At 45.0% G+C, this 24919-nt stretch overlaps 1 protein-coding gene across 2 annotated transcripts; it reads left to right on the forward strand.

Annotated features, from left to right (window-relative positions):
• The first annotated feature begins 342 nt into the window (after positions 1 to 342).
• LOC125523027 (uncharacterized) lies at positions 343 to 5731 on the forward strand. Of its 2 annotated transcripts, none has more exons than XR_015610706.1 (6): positions 343 to 793; positions 1692 to 2201; positions 2497 to 2550; positions 2927 to 3042; positions 3899 to 4984; positions 5224 to 5731. XR_015610706.1 is itself a non-coding variant. In XM_048688065.2 (6 exons), the coding sequence occupies exons 1-5, from the start codon at positions 390 to 392 to the stop codon at positions 4039 to 4041; spliced, it is 1227 nt and encodes a 408-aa protein (XP_048544022.1). In that variant the 5' UTR covers positions 343 to 389; the 3' UTR covers positions 4042 to 4074; positions 5224 to 5731. The 2 variants fall into 2 exon arrangements, 1 of the variants encoding a protein (XP_048544022.1); XM_048688065.2 differs by having other exon boundaries at positions 3899 to 4074.
• The last annotated feature ends 19188 nt before the right edge of the window (positions 5732 to 24919 follow it).

A 24919-nucleotide genomic window follows, 5' to 3' on the forward strand; every position in this document is an offset into this window, starting at 1 on the left:
AACCTACCTTATTATTTTCTATAAAATCCCATCGGCTCACCACGCGTGCATGTTTCTATTAACCGCAAAGCTTTCTTAATATTAGATATCATCTATCATACTGGATTTGCTTGCATACCTCAATTCGCCACATGGCCATGCGTCTTCATTATTTTTAAATATGTTTTTAATATTTTGCTAGGACATATTTGTCGAGCAATTTTTAATACATTACTAATCGTGGATGTACCCTTTAATTAATTTCCAAATATACCAAAATCATTCGTGTTCACATCTAGACGTGTTCAAATTACAAATCAATATAAAAGGGAGTAGAGATTGAAAGCAGAAACCACATTCACCCTGGCTCTTCTATCTTGCCTCCCTCCGAAAACCCTCTCCCTACAGGAATGGATCCCTTCGTTTCTGACACCACCGGTCCTGTGACAACCAGCCCCAAAACTCAGGGACAAGAGGAAGAGGGCCTTGGAACCGACCCCTCCTTCAATTCCCTTACCACTGAGTCCGTCGGCGCGAGCCCCGACGCGGAGGGCGGCGCCGCCGCCACACAGGCGGACGATGAGGCGGAGAGTGGGGCGCCCGGCTCCCCTTCCCCGCCCCGACCGCCGCCGAGCATCTCCGCGCGCCGCGATCCTCTCAGGGCCGCGTGCTTCCGGAGGCTGGCCGCCTCCTGCGAAGCCCGCCGACTCCGCGAGGCGGCGCTCCTCCGTGCGTCTAAACCGCCCGCGGAGAAGGCCGAGGACCCCGACGAGCCAATCTGGCCACCAAGAAGCCGCTATTGGAGGCGCTTCGTGTATGTATACCTCGCCTTCCACCCCGACTCTCCTTTTGCTCATGAATGCATGATTAGATAGTTCCTTCAAATAATTTAGGTTTAGATAGATTACCATGCTAGGGCTTTCGGAGAACATATCGCTGAGGCGTTCGTTTTCAGAGATTTTACACGTAGTAGATTCAGCAATTTTACATGTGCAATAGTAGATTCTATTTATCCCGTCCCAACTTAGTTTTTATTTTGGAGAAGTACGTGGTAATATGTTTCGTAGCCTAACGGAGATGGTGAGAAGAATCATGATTCTGTTTTTTATATAAAATAACTGTGATTTAGTTTGATTACCATGCTAGGGTTGTTTGAGGAGTAGGGATATCTGCAATTGCAATCGGTACATCCGATTTACTATTGCTACATTAGGTCATGTTTCTAGTGCTGATGGCATCTCGGTCAGTGTGTAGCCTAGGTTCTGGAGCGTTACGTTAGCTCGAGCTGTTAAATATATATTTGCGAGTTATGTCCTTACTTTTGTGAACTGGATTGTTGATGCCCCAACTAGTGATAAGGCGTTAAGTTCCGCCTTTCTGTTCCTAACGGAATCTTTGAATCTAGCCTAGGGATCTCAAAACATTACGTAAGCCCTAGTTACCTAATTAAGCTGTTCAAAATGTTGGAGATTTATGGCATTACCATAATGAACCTGATTTATGGGAGAACCATAATGCTCTAATGCCAGCGATATCTTGATATCTAGCCTGAGAAATCAAAGATTTACTATAACTAGCCTTTGTCCTCACCCTCTTTTCATGTTCATGGTGGTGTATCCCTTCTGTTCTAATCTTATGTTCACGTTTCTTTTGTTTCTCTATCAAGCATTTTGCCTTTCCCAGTCTGAAACTTTTGCAATTACCTCCAACAGGGAACTAAAAACTATGGGGTCCAGGCCGGCTAATCCTGTGCCCAACCCTGATGAGAGTTCATTATCTCATATCAAGAGCCAAGATATGTTAGCTGACAAGGTTGTGGACCAATGGGATGACAGTGACACTGAAAACTCCTCTGGAAGTGCATCATATCAAGTTGTTCCTTACAAGAATGTCCAGGGAGAAAACAACTTACCTGTGCTGTCTAAAAAAAGAAAATTCATTATCAGTACATATTCTGTGCAATGTAGTACTTGCCAGAAATGGAGAGTTGTACCATCCAAACTGAAATATGAGCAAATCCGAGAGAATATTATACAAGTTCCTTTTTCTTGCAAATATGTCCATGGGTGGAAGCCACAAGTTACATGCCATGATCCAACTGATATATCTGAGGATAATGGCATGGCATGGGCAATTGATATCCCATGCATCCCTCAGACCCCTCTTGGGTGGGAAAGGAATATTACTCTAAGGAATGAACAGAGCACGAGATTCGCTGATGTGTGAGTATTACTTGTTTTGCACAACATCGCAGTTAATTTGTTTCCCAGCTTTTTGTATTTATTTCTGAGCAAATGAGGTTGCAGTTGTTTTCTAACGTGCCTGGGTCGTAACTCTTGAGAGCTCAAAATGCTCATTTATGGTTTAGGAACTTAATGCTGTTCATATTTGATCAATGGTTAAACATTCATTCCTGTTGTCTGCTAAACACCTTACACACCTATATAAAAGGATGTGCTTGCCATTCCGTGTACGTATTGTATGACTGTTTCGTAACACTTATATACATCCTTTCAGGTACTATATCTCTCCCACAGGCAGAAAAGTAAGATCCATGAAAGATGTCGAAAGGTAAGCTAACTTTCTTCTGGTCAACTTCTCTTCAATATCGTTACTTTCTTAAGCATATTAGTGCCCAGATGCAGTTTTCCCTTCATCTAGCATGTTGATAACCGCATCTGAATGGTATCCACTATTATTGTGAAGTTGTTACAAAGTGTTATCATTGTACTTTCACTACCTCAATGGCTCAATGATCATATGAAGCACACAACCAGCGTTTAGGCTTAGCTTTGTTGGGGCTTATTTTCAGAACTCTTGCCTGTTCTTACAATTGAACGTTGGAAACACAGAATACATGTGTATACTATGTGAAGTTGTGAACTTCTCCATGTGGTTCAATCTGCCTAGATGTTTATCTTATTCGTCATATGTTATACTTTGATAGGTATCTTGAAGACAACCCAGACTATGCTGCCCGCTTACAGTTATCTCAGTTTTCGTTCAGGGTACCTAAACCTCCAAATTGCCCTCGTCAGTCAGACCTTATTGAACCAACTGAAGGTATATTTATGCACAACTTTTAACATGGTTACTTTAACTGGCATGCTAAATGGATTGCTGGTTGGACAAGCATCTCTCTTCTGGTTGAACAATGGCCACTATTGCTTCAAATTTATGTCAGTGATAAAATGGTTTTCGGATTGCCTTGTCAACTGAGAATGCATTACAAGTTTGTGTACTTGTATATTGTGGTATGTGGTACTTAATGGAATTATTTAAGTGGTAGGTCAGGTGGTGAGCTGGGGTGTACAGGATAGTAGGGCATGCATGTAAGCAAAGTTCCACACGTGCCACTCATATTTTAAATGATCATAACAGGTTGAGATGTCGTAAATTGGATTTTACTTTATTGTTTTTAAATTTCTGTAAATTGGATGGCACACCTGATAACATAACGTAGACCATTGCACGCACTAGTGGCTGATGGATTATATCCCCTTTACATGAATATGAAACTAAATGAGAGTTCTGTTAATGCATGCTGCCTATATATAGTTGCATAACATGAGACAGGCAGGTGGGTGACTTCTAGTACCCTTGTTGATTATAGCACCACTCCTAGATTAAGTTCTTGCAACTAGCTAGCGATTTAGGGATCTTGTAGCAGCGGTTAGAAATTTAGAATCACTCTGTGGGGTTCATTGGTGGTTGGTGATGTCTGCTGTTTCCATCTATTAGTATACTTACATACAATGACCCTTGCACACCGGACAACGTCTTGATGTGATTAGCTTGCTTGTCTTCTCTTCTGGCTCAAGTGATTAATGGCGTTCTATTCACTCTCTGTGTTTGTGCAACCATCTGATAATTTGACACATGATTTGTTATTTATCTGATGGCATGCTCTTATTTTCAGTGCTACCTCCGGTTCACGAGGATCCGGTGCACAACTACATGCCGGCCCCTCATGGAGAAGCCAATCATTTAACTCATATACCAGTTATACTAGCTCTACAAGTACCAGTGATGCTCTCCAAAAAGAGAAAACTAAACCAGTGATGCTCTCCAGAAAGAAAGAAAAATGCTCTATCAGTTAGTTCAAACTTCAAACTTGAAATGTGCTATTTTGCTGTATTATCTTACTGTTAATGTTCCACCTTAGCTAAGCTCGCTCCCCTTGTGCCGTACTTTGCTCCAGCTTGGAGTATTTAACCAAAACCTACCACAATTCGTGGATCCGTGGCCATAAACTATCACTTTACGAATTTGTGCCGAAAACTACCACTTTTTTGCTAATCTATGACTAAAAACTACCATGTCTGTAAATCGACCGATTCGTTCATTTTAAACACGCTTATGACAGACTGGGCCCATCCGCCAGGACTGAAAAAGTCAACACCGTTAACTTTGGCCGTTAACATGTGGGGCCCACATGTCAATTCTATCCCCTTCCTCTGAAATTCCCCATGGAGGATTTAGATAAGGGGTTCCGTCGCCTGCGAGCTGCGGTGGCCATCCTCTGCACCCGAGGCCTCCCCAGCATGCTTCGGCAAGGCCGAGCCTCCGCACGAGCCCCTGCCCGCTCCAGCAAGGCTGAAGCCCCTTGTGCCCGTGCTCCTACCAGCTCCGGCGAGGCCGAGCCCCGCATGCCCGCACCCCCGCCCGCTCTGGTGAGGCCGAGGCCCAGCGCCACTGCCCGCTCCGGTGAGGCCGATTCCCCCGTGTGCGCACGCCCCTGCCCGCTCCGGCGAGGCCGCGACGTTGACCTGCTGCTAGCCCGGGCAGATGCGACGGGAGGCGTCGGTGCGATTCAACGGGAGACAAACTCGAGAGCGGCAGCGTTTACCTGCTGATGGCAGGGGCTAATCGGTTCGTCGGCGTAAGGCTGTGCTGCGGGCGGTGGGCTCCTGCCTCGCCCTCGACCTTCCCGGCCTCCCTGTGCTCTCGATCCAGTTGTCCCCCCGCCGCCGGAGTCGATGTCGCTGCCGCACACAGACTCATTGTACTTCCTCCGGTCCTTTTTACTCTGCATATTGGATTTGCCGAAAGTCAAACTTTGCTAAGTTTGATTAAATTTATATTAAAAATTATTAGCATCTATAATATGTAATAAATATAATATGAAAATATATTCCAGGATGAATCTAATGATATTGGTGTTGTTATATGAATGTCTATAATTTTTTATATAAACTTGGTCAAAGTTGAATGAGATTGATTTTGGTCAAACCTAATATGCAGAGTAAAAAGAACCGGAGGAAGTACGCTGCCACCGCCATGCGAGCGAGCCTACGCGTTGCCGGCTGGCTGGCTGCCGCACCGTCTGCCAAGCTGCCCGCCATGCTGGCTAGCCATGGCCGCAGCCGTGCCTAGGCTTGTGCTTGGTGGGGAATTTTAGAGGTATGAGTTGTAGGAGATGGAACTGACATGTGGGCCCCTTAGGTTGACGGTCAAAGTAACGGTGTTGGCTATTTCAGCCCGGACGGGTGGGCCTAGCTTGTCATAATCAGGTTTAATCCACCATTTTTTATACTTGGTAGTTTTTAATAAGGGATTAGGAAAAAAGTGGTAATTTTCGGCACAAATTCGTAAAGTGGTGGTTTATGGGCACGGATCCATGAATTGTGGTAGTTTTTGGTTAAATACTCCTCCAGCTTAGCTGGAACTGAGAAAGTTTTTGGGACATCGACATCAACAGAGGAATGTTGTTGCAGAAAGTTATTGAAACTGACACATTGCTTTTACCTCATTCTGTTCTTGTGTTGTGGATGCCTATAACTTTAAGTTTATGCGTGTTGCACATCATAATCTCCTGTATAAGGTAAAATCTTTTTTATTGAGATCAATGGGTATTGGGACAGAGCTTAGATAATAGAAGTTTCTGCCACCCCCATTCTATGACCAAAGATCACATTATATACATCTGTCTATTTTACGTTTATGCGACGAATTGCATGCGCAAGCCCATAGCATTTGAGACCTTTTTAAGTTCAAACATACAAATGACAAAAGCCATTAAACTATGCATCATATTGATCTGCATCTCAAAAGAAAAACAAACAAGGCGTGATCTATGTTGGGATTCTTATAGAACTAGAAAAATAGAAATGCATTCCAAGGAAAGAGTGAGCCCCATTCTATGATCAAAGAGTTTACAAACTAGCATGACAAAATTTCCTCTTTGGATGGCAAGTCTTACAAGATGCAGGAACAAGAAAAATTCTTTATGAGGTCAAATAGCCCTTGTACCAATTATTTCTAAAATGGCTGAAGTTCTCCAAAACTTACTGAAGATCCTACGGATCATTTGTTCATTATATACTTTCTCTTGACATAATGACGGGAGCATTCTAGGGTTTTAGTGATTCTCACAAAACAAAACCCAGATAATGATCGCATGGTCCTACGTACGGTCTCAAAATTTGCTTTCTCTTCGCCTTTTGATCTCAAGAATAAAACCCCAAAATAAGAAAACTTGCTGCTTTCTCTCCACCTTTGATCTCAAGGAAAACGAGAATCTTGAATTTAATATATATGGACTATGCACATACATCAATTCCTCTCTCGAGCGGTCATGAATTCATGATACATCATCAGTTGCAGAGTTCTTGCTGCTAACGATCATGTTCATCAGTTCCTCTCTCCAGCGATCATGAATTCATAACAGACTCTTCTAGATAAGAGAGCAAAGAATTAAACTAGCTACTTCCCGAGAGAATTGTAACTAATCGTAAACTGGTGGGCGTCCTCCATCGACCTTCGTCATCGTCGCGCGGCGCAGCTTCGACGCAAACTCTGGGTCGTGCTCCTCGTAGAATCGGCACAACGCGTCCATCGGGATCCCTTTGCCGACCCTCTTCTCCTTATTGCAACAACCATCGCCGCGGTCAGTCCGCTCCAATGGTGGTGGTCTCTTGGAACTGGCCGGCCGTGCAGCGTCAGTGACCGGGTGCGCCTGCGGTGGAGCGTGACGGGGCTCGCGGACGTCCCATGATGGCACTCGTGCGACACGGCTGGGTTTACTGTTGATGGAGGGGTACTCGACGAGGTAGGATTTGGTGCCGGCCGAGGCGGAGAGTACCTTGGCGCGGAGGTAGATCACCAGCTGCCTGTTGCCGGAGAAGATGACGTTCGTACATAACCTCTTGCGCACCTCGACGGCATCCCCGCACGTGAATCGCAGTTGCCGGCGCGCCGCATCCACCCAAGGAACCTTCGCAGGCAAGCAGGGCGCGTTGTTCGTCTTCTTGGCCGCTGCATCCACCCAAGGAACCTTGAAAGTGCGTTATATGAACTAGAGGGGGGGTGAATAGGCGATTTTTATGAAAGTCTTCAAAACGTGGGAGTTATGAAGACAAACGATAGAAATAAACCTAATACCCTGCAGCGGAAGGTAGACTACACTAGGCAAGCCACAGTCAAGTATTCAATAGAGTGAAAGCACAATGACTAATAGCAGCAATGTAGTAAGGATCAGGTAGGAAGATATTGTGAAGCCAGACAGAACACGCAGTCACTCAGTGAAGACAAAAGATAATGCAAACATACAATGACTTCACAAGGAGTAACAGTAAGTAAAGGGAAGGGAAGATGAAACCAGTGACTCGTTGAAGACAATGATTTGTTGGACCAGTTCCAGTTGCTGTGACAACTGTACGTCTGGTTGGGGCGGCTAGGTATTTAAACCTTAGGACACACAGTCCCGGACACCCAGTCCTGAACACGCAGCTCAAGACACCCAGTCCTCACCGTATTCCCCTTGAGCTAAGGTCACACAGACCTCGCCCAATCACTCTGGTAAGTCTTCAAGGTAGACTCCCAAACCTTCACAGACTTCGTTCACCGGCAATCCACAATGTCTCTTGGATGCTCAGAACGCGACGCCTAACCGGCTGGAGGATGCACAGTCCTCAAGTGTAATAAGTCTTCAGATCACACAGACAAGAAGACTTAAGTGATGCCTAATTCTCTTTGGCTCTGGGTGGTTAGGGCTTTATCCTCGCAAGGAATTCTCTCTCAAAGGCTTCGAGGTGGGTTGCTCTCAAACGACAAAAGCCGTATTCTCAATCTGAGCAGCCAACCGTTTATGGTTGTAGGGGGTGGGCTATTTATAGCCACTTGGCAACCCGACCTAATTTGTCCGAAATGACCCTGGGTCACTAAGGAACTGACACGTGTTCCAACGGTCAGATTTCAAACTCACACGACAACTTTACTTGGGCTGCAAGCAAAGCTGACTTGTCCGACTCTGGACAAGATTCGCTCTCATAGTCTTCACGCAAAGACATAGGTTTTGGTTAGGCATCACTTCAGTCATTCTGACTGGTTCTTTTGGACCCCACTTAACAGTACGGTGGTTCCTATGACTCAACACAAAAGAAAAAGAACTACGAAAAATCTAAGTCTTCGAGCTCCATAGGCTTCATGTGGTGTCTTCTCATGTCATAGTCTTCAATGTGAATATCTTCATATACCACCTTTGACTTCAATGTCTTCATACATTTTTAGGGGTCATCTCTGGTAGGAAAACCGAATCAATGAGGGACTTCTACCTGTGTTATCCTGCAATTCTCACAAACACATTAGTCCCTCAACTAGGTTTGTCGTCAATACTCCAAAACCAACTAGGGGTGGCACTAGATGCACTTACAATCTCCCCTTTTTGGTGATTGATGACAAACTAGTTGAAGTTTTCAACGGGGAATATAATCTGTGAAATTGTAAAGGATAAGGAATTGTCTTCATAAGTTGCAAGGGCTCCCCCTGAAGATGTGCATATAAGTAATTTGCTTTTGGAATGCAAATGCACATGGCAGGATGTACTTATGGAGACCCACTTCAACTTATGATGACAATCCACTATGCATGTGAAAGTATATGAAGATAATGACATGCATAATGGAAAATGGATGTCTGCAGAATGATCTAAGTGCGGAATTTATCATCGCACATGCGGATTTATCATCGCAAAACAAGGTGGCAGATAAGTAGCAGACGACCATCGAGTTTAAGTGTTACAACTCAAAGAACCAAATGTAGCAAAACGAGAGTTGTAAGCACGAAGCAAAATATAAAGCACCCGCCCATATGAACCCGCTTGAAGACTATCAACCTCATATGCTTCTCCCCCTTTTGTCAGTAAGGACCAAAAAGGTTTGAAGACATAGAGCATCTACTCGTTCCCATGAGGAGTAGGTGAAGCAGCAGGGTCGTTGGTGGTGTTTGGCGGTGCTGAAGAGCTTGGAGCAGAGTTGAAGCGTGCTGAAGGAGGTGGCGGTGAAGTGGCATCGTCTTCATCCTCGATAACTCTGGCAGTCACTGTTGCAGCAGAGGAAGAGAACTCAGAGTCTTCAAGGGATGGAGTTCCTAGCAGCACAGCCCTTCGAGGAGGTGTGGAGTCAAACTTGAATCGCTCAGTGAAGCCATCCTCTTGAAGATCATCTTCAGAACACATCATCGTTAGCCCTTTCCATGTGCGGCGACAGGTTTCATGGGCAACGAAAGCATTCTTGGTGGCAAGATTGCGAATGCGATTAACATCCACCAAGAGGCTTTTCATCTGACGCTTCAGCCAGTCATGATGCCTATCCTGTTTCTGATGAAGAGCCACAAGAAGCTCTCGGTCGTTGAGAACACGAGTGCGCTTCTTGGGTCTTGGAGCAGTTGTACTATCAGTGGCTTCAGTGGAAGCAGGGTGTGGTGCATGTGTAGTGCCAGCCAAAGGATACACCCGAGTGACTGCTTCAACTCCTTCAATGTTCTGAGAGAAACTCTGATGCTCTGCATTCTGAAGACTTAGAGGTTCCTTTGCAGGCTCAGGATAGATGGCTTCAATGGAGATATCCACATCAGGCAGAAAAATCCGATGATTGCGAGTAGATGGCTGATACGAGATATCGGAGTGAAGTTTGATTAGCCGCATTACCCATGGGATGTAGAACTTCAAGCCAAACAGATCAGAGCCTGATGCAGCAAGTTGGCGAATGAAGAAGTCCTGTGCATTAAAGCATTTTCCATGAAGAATATTGAAGACCAAAGTCTTCATTGCACCCACAAGCTTGGCATTTGGAGAGTGCCCTTTGATGGGCCAAAGAGTTCGCCTGATGATGTGATAAATGGTTCTTGGCAGATACTCAAGGTCTTCAACGAAGAACTCCGTGGGATAAGCAGCATCTTGGGGCAATGGCTTCATCATGCTGAGCATCTGACTCATATCAGGTTCAGGCTTCTGAAAGATGCTCTCAATAGCTTCACTATGCAGCTGACAGCCATGCTCGTAGAGATCGCCAGGAGTGGGCAAGCCAGTGAGCTCAATGATGTTAAAGGCTTTGGCTTCGTGATGAACGTTTCCAGTCATCCACTCCAGGACCCAAGTCTTCGGATCTCTGCTATACCCGCGGATGTGAAGTGTGGCATAGAATTGGAGTAGCAGCTCTTCATTCCAATGCTCTTGGTCAGTAACGAACGGCAGCAGTCCAACTTCCTTGAAGCAATCCAAAGCTTCTTCCAGACAGGGCAGACCAACTATAGCTTCAATGTCAAGGCGCTTGTGTGGGAAGATGCGACCTTGGTTGTAAAGAATGCATGAGTAATAGCTTCGCTGAGGATAGCTCCAGAACCGATCAGATGATATCCTTTCCCTTGAGTAGGGGTTCCTGGAGCTATCGAAGAATGTGTTGTCTGCCCTAAAGCCATTGATATTGAAGGAGCCAGGTGCTGATGCAAGACCTGGGAACCTTGGCAATCTTGGGATTGGCTTCTGTACCTGAGGCCTGTGCTCAACATGATAGTCGAACTGGGGACCGGCAGCAGACTCAGGAACAGAAGTGGCGGGATCAGTGGCTTCACTGTCTTCTGATGCTTTTGTTGGGAAGGGCTCCACATTAGCTTCATTGGTGGTTGTGGCAGCCTCAAGATTTTCAAGCACGTTCTCCTTGAGAACTGATTCTTGGTGGGACAGGGGAGTGGCAACTTGGGGGACTTATTCTTCCACGGCTGATGCAGCCGGATTGTCTTCAGCAGAGACTTGAGGCCTTGGGCCTTTGCGAAGCCTACGCAACGCAGGCGACGCCTGTGTAGTTGGAGTTGGCTGGGCCTCAAAGTCTTCTTCCTCTTGTGGGCGATCTGCCCATGAAGCATCCTGTGCAATTGGTGTCAGGGGACGACCAATGCTGATGTGTTCGTTGTTCTCTAGCTGAGGAAGGACTGCACCATCTTCTACATGGTCATGTTGACCAATGTCTTCAGCAGCAATGGGATCAGCTGCTGGAAAGTCTTCAGCTTCATGAGCCTCTGTGGAAGCAGGCTCATGGACTGTCAGTTGGCGTTCAGCTTCAGGAAAGACCATAGAAATGGGTTCAACTATCAAAGGCTCTGTGGGAGCAGACTGATCTTTCTTGGTCTTCCTCTTCTTCTTGGTGGGGGCAGTAGGAGAGGCTTCAGAATGTTTCCTCTTCCTGGCTTCATCCTCAGCAGTCCTTGTCTTCTTGAGCTCTGAAGCTGTTGACCGACCTTTTGGCTTCGAGCCAGTCATTCTAGTTGGGAAGACAATGGGATCTGCTTCCTGCCTTGGTGCGTCGGGTTCAGCCGTAGCGGGCTTCTTCTTCTTCTTTGCGGCCATCCTGGGGTCGATGCCAGGACGCCCAAGGGCCTTGCGCTTCTCAGCCTCATTGTAGGCTTGCACACATCTGTCAGCCAGAGCCTTCATGCGCTCACGCGAACCCTGAGCTTCTGCACGTTTCTTCAGAAAGGCTTCCTTGAGCTCGTGCATCATGATCTTGAAGTTCTTCACTTCTTGCACACTGAGCTTGGCCATATGCTTCTTGAACTGAGCCTTTTCATAGTCAATCTTTTGCTTCAGTTCAACAATGCGCTGGGCGACAGCTAGCTCTGAAGCAATGGCGCCTTGGAAGGCGACACTGAGGCCAATGGATAGTTGCAGATCTTCAAAGCTGATGTTTGGCGTGTCAAACCACTCGTCAATGAAGTTGTGGATGATGGTCACATCAAAGAGAGGCAGATCATTGAAGATTTCTGCTTCTTCTTTACTCTTGATGAGTTGCTCAAGAGCGTCATCTGCTAGATCTTCATCACTTGACAGATCAATGGCATCATTGCGCAGAATGGCAGCAACTGTTAGTTCTTGGCCGGTGTGTGGCAGAGGCATCTTGGCCTTCTGGGGCTTGGAGATGCGTGATAAATCTTCGGACTGCACACTGTCTTCAGGAGGTGCAGTTGCCAGTGGCTTCGCCCGTGAGATTTTTGGTGAAGGGGCAGGTTTCGAAGCTTTAGGCTTCTTCAACTGTTTTGGCTTCGGCACTGCAGGAGCTTCTTCTGATTCAGCGTCAGCTGCAGGCTCATTCACTGCAGTCCCTTGAACTAAGATGCGGGTGATGAGGCCTTCAAGGTTGTAGAAAGGACCGATGACATTTGGTTCTGCATCTCGTGTGCCATCTGCCCTTGGTGCTGAGGGACCAGGGTTGAAGTCTAACCCCAAAGTCTTCTTGTTCCGCTTTGCTGAGTTCTGGGCAAACTGGAAGTTGCGCTTGAACAGATTGTCGTCACGACACCATAGTAGTGACGATGGGTGTGCATCAGCAGGCTGTGGCCCACGGACCATGCAGGGATAGAAGCCCTGTTCAATGGCTTCATCTCTGGACCTGGGTAGGAGATTCTTGTATAGGATGTCTCCCCACGGTCTCTTGATGGCGTTTTTCTCAACATATTCCTGGGTTACAAATCGGTATTTGAACCATTGTTCTGCCCAATATCTTCGAATCCATTGGATTCGGGTCTTGCGCTGATTGTAATCCTCTTCAGGATCTGTCTTGTACAGTTCTGAGAGGTCATCTGGCAGATCTCTGGATGTTTCTCGACGGCGCTTTCTGCCACCCTTCCTTGCTGTTTTCTTTGAAGCCATAAACTTTAACTTGAAAGGCTTCAACACGTTCAAAGGCTTCAAAGGTTTTCGCTTGCTGGACCAACAGGAACTGGCTTCGGGAGAATTTATGTGATGCTGTAGGAATTCTGCAAATGAATGCAGACTATGAGAACCAAGGATTCTCCCACGGACATGTACCTGTGACAGCATTAAGGTGCAAGGGAAGGGGAAGAGGTCATATGCATTCTCAGAAGATTTTGAAGATAAATCAGTTTAGAAGACATTGACCTCATCATGCGAAGACATTCACTCATAGATAAGGAGTTGGTTCCAGATTTGTACGAATCCATAGATCAGTACAAGTGAGGAATCTAACTACTTTGTGAAGCATAAGTGAATATGCTAGGCATGTTATGAGATGCAGTATGAGAGAGATCTAACTTGTGTGAATAGAAACTTCTTGTGGTAGAAAGTGACAAATCCATAGGATCAACGGTGCTGTAAAAAGGAAGTTTTATTTACCACACTAAGAACTGCTAGACGGAGTGGAAGATGAGGCCGAGCAGTTCGATCTTCCGTGCCCTAACTTGGCGACGGAGGACACCTATGGCGACGGCGGAGAGGACGATGTCCACGGTCGGTGTGAAGACGGCGTCGGAGAGGTTGCGGCAGCGAAGCGCTTCGTCGCCGGCGTCGTCGAGGGCTAGCGGTGGCGCTAGGGTTCGTGCGAGAGTGGGAGAAGAGATAATGACCGCTGTGAAGTGTGTATTTATAGGTACAGGGGCGGCACTGCGTTATTACACAGGTGCCCCTGGCGATTCGCATCTGAGGAACACGTGGCTATTATGTGAAATTTTGGGGTTTGTTCCACGTCCCACGCACGCCTGGATTGTCGGGTGGTCGTTCCTACTTCTCCGGGTTTCATGTGGAGGAATGAGCATTGAAAACGAACTTAATGGTTGTCTCTGTATCTTCTGCTGACGCAGAGAAGACATTCGACAGTTTCAATAGAATGCATATGATTTTGAGAGATAGAATTTGAGATAGAAAGCATAGAGAGGTTAGGGTCCGATCACATTCACTTAGTGCAAAAGATTCAACAAGAAGACATAGCTATAAGAGAATGTTGTAGAGGACAGAACACGAATATATATATATATCTATATAATCAACATAGTGAAGATAATCATGAAGATATGTTGAGATCGAAGCCAAACCAAATGTGAAGACATTGCAAGGTAACGCCATGAGTGAAACACTTCAAAAATAGAACGTTTGGTGGTGGCGTTACCCACCGTATAGGAAGTATTAGACCCAGACACGGCGCACAATTATCGTGGCGCTCCGAAGTCAAATTCCACATTAATGTATTCACACTTAGAATGTATGTCTTCATTGATTGAAGATATACTTTACTTCGTGTGTTGCACATCTAAGTCATCAGTATGCATAAGGGTTAGGATGTGTGCCTGATCACAGGACATTTGAGGATTCCAGGATATTTAGCTCACACCGTAACTTGCAAAATCTTTTCTCATCCAAGGGCTTGGTGAAGATATCTGCCAATTGCTCTTCAGTGTTGACGTGTATGATATCAATATCTTCCTTCACATCATGATCTCTGAGAAAGTGATGACGAATTTCAATGTGCTTTGTCTTCGAGTGCTGAACTGGGTTGCTGGCAATCTTGATGGCGCTTTCGTTGTCGCAGTAAAGTGGCACTTACTTCAGATGAATGCCATGGTCCTTGAGTGTTTGCTTCATCCACAGAAGCTGAGCACAGCAAGATCCAGCAGCAATGTATTCAGATTCGGCAGTGGAGAGAGATACACAGTTCTGCTTCTTTGAAGACCAACATACAAGTGATCGTCCCAGAAAGTGACATGTGCCTGATGTAGACTTGCGATCAACTTTGTCACCAGCATAATCAGCATCCGAGAATCCAACCAGATCAAACTCTGAGCCCTTTGGATACCATAATCCTAGAGTTGGGGTGTGAGCCAAATATCGAAGAATTCGCTTCACAGCTAAGTGATGCGACTCCTTTGGTGCCGCTTGAAATCGAGCACACATGCAAACACTAAGCATAATATCTGGCCTAGATGCACATAAATAAAGTAAAGAACCAATCATGGAGCGGTATACCTTTTAATCGAACTCTTTACCATTGTCGTCGGGACCCAGATGATGTTTGGCTGGCATTTGTGTTGTGAAGCCTTTGCAGTCTTGCATACCAAATTTCTTCAGGCAATCTTTGAGATACTTCTCTTGAGATATGAAGATGTCGTTGCGTTGTTGTCGTATTTGAAGACCGAGGAAGAACTTCAGCTCCCCATCATGGACATCTGATATTGCTTTTGCATCATATATCCAAACTCTTCACTGTACTTCTGATTGGTGCAGCCGAAGATAATGTCATTCACATATATTTGGCACACAAACAGTTCACCATCATATGTCTTCGTGAAGAGAGTGGGGTCTAGGGAATCAGGTATGAAGCCTTTGCTCTTCAGGAAGTATTTGAGTGTGTCATACCAGGCCCGAGGGGCTTGTTTGTGGCCATACAGTGCCTTGTTGAGCTTGTATACCATGTCAGGGTGTTTTGGATCTTCAAAGCCAGGCGGTTGTGCAACATACACTTCTTCTTCAATCTTGCCATTGAGAAAAGCACTCTTCACATCCATTTGATATAGAAGTATGTTATGATGATTTGCATAGGCCAGCAATATGCGTATGGCTTCAAGTCTAGCCACAGGAGCAAATGTTTCATCGAAGTCAATGCCTTCCACTTGAGTATATCCTTGAGCAACGAGACGAGCTTTGTTTCTGACAACTTGACCATGCTCATCTTGCTTGTTGCGGTATATCCATTTGGTGCCTATTATATTGTGCTTCCGTGGATCAGGACGCTTAACTAGTTCCCATACATTATTCAGCTCAAACTGTTGAAGCTCTTCTTGCATAGCTTGAATCCATTCAGGTTCCATGAAGGCTTCTTCAACTTTCTTGGGTTCTGTTATTGAGACGAATGCGAAGTGCCCACAGAAATTTGCTAGCTGAGTTGCCCTTGAACGAGTGAGTGGACCGGGTGCATTGATGCTATCAATTATTTTTTCAATCTGCACTTCATTGGCAACGCGAGGATGTACAGGGCGAAGACTTTGCTCTTGCTAATCATTGTCGTTGTTAGAAGGAATGTCTTCAGGCTGAGCATTGTCTTCATGTTGATCAGGTGCTGAGATGATAAGTTCTTCTTCAGGATGAGCTTCAGAAGGTATAATTTCTCCAGTTCCCATTAGTTTGATTGATTCACTGGATGTAACTTCATCTAGCACATTTGGCAGTTGCTCTCTTTGTGAACCGTTGGTCTCATCGAACCGCACATCCACTGTTTCAACCACTTTGTAATGAAAGAGATTGAAGACTCTGTAGGAGTGTGAATCCTTTCCATATCCAAGCATAAAACCCTCATGTGCTTTTGGTGCAACTTTGAGGTGTGATGTGGGTCCTTGATCCAGCACCTGGCGCCAAATACTCTGAAGTAACTGACATTTGGCTTCTTGCCAGTAAGGAGCTCATAAGATGTCTTGTTCAGAAGCTTGTGAAGATAAACACGATTGATTGTATGGCATGCAGTATCAATGGCTTCAGGCCAGAATTTTCTTGGGGTTTTGTATTCATCTAGCATCGTTCTGGCCATCTCAATGAGTGTTCTGTTCTTGCGTTCGACGACGCCATTCTGCTGTGGCGTGTACGGGGCTGAGAATTCATGTGTGATGCCCAAGGTATCAATATATGTATCAAGACCAGTGTTCTTGAATTCAGTGCCATTGTCACTTCTGATGTGCTTTATCTTGGCGCCATAATTGTTCATAGCTCGATTGGCGAAGCGTCTGAAGACATCCTGCACTTCAGTCTTGTAAAGGATTATGTGCACCCAAGTATATCTAGAATAATCATCAACAATGACAAAGCCATAGAGGCAAGCAGTAGTAGTAAGAGTTGAGTAATGAGTGGGACCGAAAAGATCCATGTGAAGCAGTTCGAAGGGTCGAGTAGTGGTCATGATTGTCTTCGAGTGATGTTTGGCCCTCGTCATCTTTCCTGCCTCACAGGCACCGCATAAGTGATCTTTTTTGAACTTGACGCCCTCGATGCCTATGACATGCTTCTTCTTTGCCAGGGTGTGGAGGTTCCTCATGCCAGCATGCCCAAGCCTCCGATGCCAGAGCCAGCATTCTGAAGCTTTTGCTAGAAGACATACGGCCAGCTGTGGTCCTGCTGAGAAATCTACCACGTACAAATCATCTTTTCGATACCCTTCAAATACTAGAGACTTGTCAGATTCCATTAGAACAATGCAACGATATTTTCCAAATATTACGATCATGTTTAAATCGCAAAGCATTGAGACAGACATTAAGTTGAAGCCAAGGGATTCAACAAGCATGACTTTATCCATGTGTTGATCCCTTGAGATTGCAACTCTACCTAGACCCAATACCTTACTTTTACCAGTGTCAGCAAATGTGATGTGGCTCTTGTCGGATGGACGTAAGGTTGAGTCCATAAGAAGGCTTCTTTTGCCAGTCATGTGATTTGTACACCCACTATCAATAATCCATTCTGAAGACGCTGGTGTCGTACCCTACAGTGCAGTTAGGGGGATAGGCTTCACCAAGAGCATTGTGAAGCAAAAACATTTGACGAGCCAATGGGTTATGAAAGCTTAGATCCAGATTAGGACTAATAGGGAGAGTAGCAAGCGATTCAGGAACAAAGTACATAGTAAGACCATTCGGGCATTTGATCTTGCGCCCTACAAGATGTTTAAGGTCCCCAGCAATAGCGTCAGATGATTTTGGTTTTCTGCTGGAGACCTTTCCCTGCAAAAGAGAGTTAAGCTTTCTTAGCCACCCACATCTTCAAGGGTGGCTTAGAAGCAATAAATCTAAGTGCAGCATCTGAGAATTTTGGCTTTGGAGCCCTAGCAAACAGTCTTGCAGGCGGACAATAGTACTCATAAGAATAAGCAAAATAGTTCTTGGTCTTATGAACATGGCGGTTTGATGAACCGCTCTCATATTCATATGCCTGAGTATGGTTTCCCTGCAAAGCATTTGCGTTAGTACGACTCAGGTGAGTCCTCTGTCCGTATGAAGCCTTTGGACCGTATGAAGCCTTTGGTCTGAGGTTTGTCTTCTTCACGTGAGGTGTCATGATGACATTCACAGGAAGATTCTCCAGACACATTTTCGGAACCTAGATTTTCTTCATAGGCGGTCCATTCCTGCAGTTAGTATCAATGTACCTGGCAAACACTTCACCATTCTGATTCTTAAACAGTATATAGTTTGCATCAAAGGATTCATCAATGATAATGGGGTTAGCACAAGTGAAGCCAGATAGATTGGATGGATCTGCTGAAGGTTCCTTTGCAGCAACCCACATGGTTTTGGGGTACTGCTCAGGTTTCTAGTAAGAGCCATCAGCGTTCATTTTCCTTACAAACCCAACACCCTCTTTCCTCGGGTTTCGGTTCAGAATCTGCTTTTTAAGGATATCACATAGTGTCTGATGCCCTTTAAGACTTTTGTACATCCCTGTTTCAAGCAATGTCTTCAACCTAGCATTCTCATCAGCAATAGCAGTGGTATCCTCAGCAGAGGGGTTAGTTACCACATCAACAGTTGAAGATATTGCAACAGTAGTAGCAGTAGAACATTCAGCAACAGAAGTAGCATTATCACGCTCAATGCATTTAAGACATGGTGGTTCAAATCCTTCCTGAGCGGAACTAATCTGTTTGGCGCGAAGTGACTCGTTTTCCTTTTGAAGATCTTCATGAGCCGCTCTCAATTTCTCAAGATCTTGCTTCCTTTGAAGATAATCATAGGAAAGCTTTTCATGAGTTCTTGAGAGAGTTTCATGACGACTTTCAAGTTTCTGATACTTAACGCGAAGATTTTTTATGTCTTCAATTAAGGATTCAGATCGAGTCATTTCAGCACCTAACAGATCATCGCTTCTGTCTAACAGTTTTTGAATATGTTCCATAGCTTTCTGTTGTTTAGTTGCAATTTTAGCAAGTGTTTTGTAGCTGGGTTTTGAACCACAATCAGAGTCATCGTCACTAGATGTTTGATAGTGAGTAGTGCGTGTGTTTACCTTGGCACCGCGTGCCATGAAGCAGTAGGTAGAAGCGGAGTAGTCCTTGTCATTTGCATCGGTGTCGGTGATGAAGTCATTGTCTTCAGTGTTGAAGATGGACTTGGCAACGTATGCTGTAGCCAGACTTGCGACGCCTGAATCGGACTCCTCCTCGGACTCCTCCTCAGACTCCACCTCCGCCTCCTCAGAAGCAGACTCCTCCTCTGAATCCACTTCCTTGCCAACAAACGCACATGCCTTGCCAGATGAGCTCTTCTTGTGTGATGAAGACTTTGAGGAAGACTTGGAAGAAGACTTTGAGTATTTCTTCTTCTTCTTCTTGTCGTCAGAGTCATATTCCTTGCTCTTCTTCTTTTTCTTTTTGTTCTCATTGTCCCACTGTGGACACTCAGAGATGAAGTGGCCAAGTTTCTTGCACTTGTGACATGTTTTCTTCTTGTAGTCATGAGCAGAAGCTTCATCATTTCTTGAGCTTGATCGGGAAGACTTTCTGAAGCCTTTCTTCTTGGTGAATTTTTGGAACTTCTTGACAAGCATAGCAAGTTCCCTTCCAATGTCTTCAGGATCATCAGAACTGCTGTCAGATTCTTCTTCAGATGAGGAGACAGCTTTTGCCTTCAAGGCACGAGTTCGCCCATAGTTTGGACCGTAGATATCTCTTTTCTCAGAAAGCTGAAACTCATGTGTGTTGAGCCTCTCAAGTATGTCAGACGGATCGAGTGTCTTGAAATCAGGACGTTCTTGAATCATCAGGGCTAGGGTGTCAAACGAACTATCAAGTGATCTCAGTAGTGTCTTGACGACTTCATGTTTGGTGATCTCAGTAGCGCCGAGGGCTTGAAGCTCATTTGTGATGTCAGTGAGTCGGTCAAATATGAGCTGGACATTCTCATTGTCATTTCGCTTGAAGCGGTTGAAGAAGTTGCGAAGGACACTGATTCTCTGATCTCTCTGGGTTGAGACGCCTTCATTGACCTTGGAGAGCCAGTCCCAGACCAGCTTAGATGTTTTCAAAGCACTCACACGGCCATACTGTCCTTTGGTCAGATGACCACAGATGATATTCTTGGCAGTAGAGTCCAGTTGAACGAATTTCTTGACATCAGCAGCAGTGACACCTTCTCCAGCCTTGGGAACGCCGTTCTCGATGACATACCATAGGTCGACGTCAATGGCTTCAAGATGCATGCGCATCTTATTCTTCCAGTAGGGATATTCAGTTCCATCGAAGACGGGGCACGCAGCGGAGACTTTAATTATCCCTGCAGTCGACATAGCTAAAACTCCAGGTTGTTAAACCAAATCACACAGAACAAGGGAGCACCTTGCTCTGATACCAATTGAAAGTGCGTTATATCGACTAGAGGGGGGGGTGAATAGGCGATTTTTATGAAAGTCTTCAAAACATGGGAGTTATGAAGACAAACGATAGAAATAAACCTAATACCCTGCAGCGGAAGGTAGACTACACTAGGCAAGCCACAGTCAAGTATTCAATAGAGTGAAAGCACAATGACTAATAGCAGCAATGTAGTAAGGATCAGATAGGAAGATATTGTGAAGCCAGACAGAACACGTAGTCACTCAGTGAAGACAAAAGATAGTGCAAACATACAATGACTTCATAAGGAGTAACAGTAAGTAAAGGGAAGGGAAGATGAAACCAGTGACTCGTTGAAGACAATGATTTGTTGGACCAGTTCCAGTTGCTGTGACAACTGTACGTCTGGTTGGGGCGGCTAGGTATTTAAACCTTAGGACACACAGTCCCGGACACCCAGTCCTGAACACGCAGCTCAGGACACCCAGTCCTCACCGTATTCCCCTTGAGCTAAGGTCACACAGACCTCGCCCAATCACTCTGGTAAGTCTTCAAGGTAGACTCCCAAACCTTCACAGACTTCGTTCACCGGCAATCCACAATGTCTCTTGGATGCTCAGAACGCGACGCCTAACCGGCTGGAGGATGCACAGTCCTCAAGTGTAATAAGTCTTCAGATCACACAGACAAGAAGACTTAAGTGATGCCTAATTCTCTTTGGCTCTGGGTGGTTAGGGCTTTATCCTCGCAAGGAATTCTCTCTCAAAGGCTTCGAGGTGGGTTGCTCTCAAATGACAAAAGCCGTATTCTCAATCTGAGCAGCCAACCGTTTATGGTTGTAGGGGGTGGGCTATTTATAGCCACTTGGCAACCCGACCTAATTTGTCCGAAATGACCCTGGGTCACTAAGGAACTGACACGTGTTCCAACGGTCAGATTTCAAACTCACACGGCAACTTTACTTGGGCTGCAAGCAAAGCTGACTTGTCCGACTCTGGACAAGATTCGCTCTCATAGTCTTCACTCGAAGACATAGGTTTTGGTTAGGCATCACTTCAGTCATTCTGACTGGTTCTCTTGGACCCCACTTAACAGTACGGTGGTTCCTATGACTCAACACAAAAGAAAAAGAACTACGAAAGATCTAAGTCTTCGAGCTCCATAGGCTTCATGTGGTGTCTTCTCATGTCATAGTCTTCAATGTGAATATCTTCATATACCACATTTGACTTCAATGTCTTCATACATTTTTAGGGGTCATCTCTGGTAGGAAAACCGAATCAATGAGGGACTTCTACCTGTGTTATCCTGCAATTCTCACAAACACATTAGTCCCTCAACTAGGTTTGTCGTCAATACTCCAAAACCAACTAGGGGTGGCACTAGATGCACTTACAAACCTTCTTCGGCGAGCGGGGCCCGCCATTAGTTCTCTTTGCCGCTGTCATCGCCACGTTTTTGCTGCTCTTGGGTGTGACCTTCGACGCGACGGCGGGCAATGGCAGAAGAGGGCGCGGCAGCAGCGGCATTGCCCTAGATTTCTCTTGCTGTGAATCGGGAGAAGAAAAACTATGCGAGCGATGGTGTGCCAGTCTCAGGGTGGCGCTATAAATCTGCGTGCCTCAACTCCATGTCCGAGGCGGCTCCGGATTTGGCGCCACCGTGTTTTCGCTACAAAAACGTGTTCCTTTGTTTGCTTGTTTTTTTTTTCTTGAGATTTTTTTGAGGGGTTGAGATTTGTTCCTTTGTTTGTTCTTTCATGGGAGAAGCGCGGCTAGGCCTATTAGGCCGTCAGGGGTGGGTATACTAGTGAAAGAGTAAAAGAAAGAAAATATGTTCAGAATAGAATTTCCCCTTTTTTTGAAAACACAATAGCATTTCCTTTCAAAATAGGCGATGCCATAGAAACGTGTGCACTCAGACAATAGACTTAAATGAACCCTATGTTCCGAATGTGAATGTATAAACATATTACTATAAAGAGCTGCCAAAAGAAAGTTAAATAATAAAACTTGTAACAAAAATATGTCATCATTCCACACAATTTGTTTTTGTAGCCACATAATCATGTGAAAATATTGGTCATGGTCGATTTTTGGAGACTAATTACATGTTTTAAACATCATGTTCATTTTTATTGAAGTAAAGTAAATGAGAGGATGAAAGACCACATGTATGATATAAAATATTATCTCGGGTACCTGCTAGTGTGGATTTGTTTCCCGTGTTTACTTTAAAAAGTTCTTACATTTGTTATTCTATTGAAAGATATATGATTTAAAAGACTAAATGTTTCCATTGGCAGCTGAAAAAATATTTCTTAAATTTACTTATGCAACACATCCCAACATTGCCCTAGTTGAACCAAATTATCAATTGATCACAACATACATATACTCATATGTATAATTGCTTCTAACCATCCCGCCCATTATGTATATATCTTATTTAACAAGGACACATGAAAAAAATATACTAGTATCTTTATCAATATTTGGATTTAAAACGTCGAAATGATGTCTGCAGACTTTATCTCAAAATTTTACTTGCACAATATACAAGTCTTTTCCAGATTTATAAATATTTCATAATCAATTAATGGTGAGTTAATTTCACGGAAGTACCACACTTGGGGCAGGTGTAACGATCTAGTACCACTATTCTTTTTTTTGCATGTCAGTACCAAGTATGGGGCAGCTCGTTGCAAAATGGCCTAAGCATCGTATAATATAGTATTGACGTCGTATCTGACCTCCCGACCGCACCTGTCAGGTGACACACTGGCCAACCGACGTGTGCTTGGTCAGTCTTGGCTCGCTCGATCCGGTTCGAACAGGACAAACCATAGTTCTCTCCTCTCCCTCTGCTCGCGCGGCTCTCTGGCGATGGCGACTTCGGGCGGTGGTGCTAGTGGCTGTAGCAGTGGTTGAGGTGTGGACGTCTACGGAAACCTTCTTGGCCTCGGGAGCGATGGGCATGGAGGAACCGATGGCGGTACCTCGAATTCTTCATCTTACTACAACGACGACGACAAGGGCATGGAGGCCCCGCTTTCCATGGAGCAGCGGTTGCGGCTGGCTGAGATTTGGGTGGCCAAACCCTACCACAAGCCATCACTGGACCCCATGGATTGGGTTTTGTGATGTAAGTCATCTCCTCTCTTCTTTTTTGTCTTCATTTTTTGCCATGATTGGGGGCTAGGGTTAGGGTTTACTTAAAATGTGCAATTTTGATGTCACTTGTAGAAATGGATGATGTTGTTTGGGATGTTAGGATTCATTTTGATGCTTAACATAATATGGATAGAAAGATATGCAACTCAGATGCCACATTTCTGAATATGTATGCACTGATGCAAACACAAGGATTTAATTTCTCTGATGAACTGTGCCACATGAAGAATACATGCATAGGAGAGCAGAGAGAGCATGGCATAGAATTGATAGACACAAACATCAAATTGCAGCAACTTAAGAAGCAGTATGAGGATAGTTTAGTTCTGTTAGTACTGTATCTCACAGAGAAGAACAATTAGCCACAATTTTATATGAACCACCTGTTATGTATGATCTCGGTGAGCCTGTTGCGCTTGTTGTTGATGATCAAGGTATTGCTTTTTAGAGTCAGTGCAACAACAATAGTGCAATACAGCATAGTGCTATGTGCACACAAGAGAGCAGAAATATTAGTAAGAAGAAACTCAAAGATGTGGTGGAAGAAGAGGCAAAGGAGGGATATAAGAGTATTGATGACCTGAGGGTGCATATGACAGTGATAACAACCATTTCTGCATGGAGAAGTATATGACTGCTGAAGACATAGAGATAATAGATGGAAAGAGGCTAGCAGAGGATGAAGATGAAGATTCAGAAGAGGAACAACTACATTATGAGAGTGACATTGAGGTTGAAGATTTGTTTGGAATGGAGGAAGAGGATGTGAATGCTGTTGTAGGACAAGAACCACCCATGAAAGAACCTGCAAAAAAGAGGCAGAAGCTGCCAGTTAGGAGAGGCCCTACCACTAGGTCACATTCTAGTGTGTTAGAGGAGTTGAAACCTGATTTCAAACCTTCATCAGATGCGCCGGTAACTTCATCATCACCGTCACCACGCCGCCGTGCTGAAGGAACTCTCCCTCGTCCTCAACTGGATCAAGAGCTCGAGGGACGTCATCGTGCTGAACATGTGCGGAATACGGAGGTGCCGTACGTTCAGTGCTTGGATCGATTGGATCGTGAAGACGTTCGACTAGATCAACCGCGTTACTAAACGCTTCCGCTTTCGGTCTATGATGGTACGTGGATACACTCTCCCCTCTCGTTGCTGTGCATCTCCTAGATAGATCTTGCGTGATCGTAGGATTTTTTTTGAAATACTGCGTTCCCCAACATGTATATCATACACATCTGTGCTTTTATGCCTGTCCGATTCAATCAAAATCAAGGTGCGCAAAGGCTTACTCACATTGAGCATCACACGAGTTCTCAAGAAGCCCCCCGCGTCGTTAAACTGCACTTGAGTCGCCTGCTGATCTATCTGCTTTGCAATCGCTGATCCACACGA

This window comes from Triticum urartu, chromosome 7A, assembly GCF_056163025.1.
Source record: "Triticum urartu cultivar PI428250 chromosome 7A, HENAU_Tu73, whole genome shotgun sequence".
In the NCBI taxonomy this organism is placed as follows: Eukaryota; Viridiplantae; Streptophyta; class Magnoliopsida; order Poales; family Poaceae; genus Triticum; species Triticum urartu.

Bases quoted from the DNA above. Each gene is read 5' to 3' on its own strand.
- LOC125523027 (XM_048688065.2), top strand. From the start codon at position 390: ATGGATCCCTTCGTTTCTGACACCACCGGTCCTGTGACAACCAGCCCC. The intron at 2,551-2,926 runs GTAAGCTAACTT...ATACTTTGATAG, and splicing joins TCCATGAAAGATGTCGAAAG to GTATCTTGAAGACAACCCAG. The intron at 3,043-3,898 runs GTATATTTATGC...TCTTATTTTCAG, and splicing joins CCTTATTGAACCAACTGAAG to TGCTACCTCCGGTTCACGAG.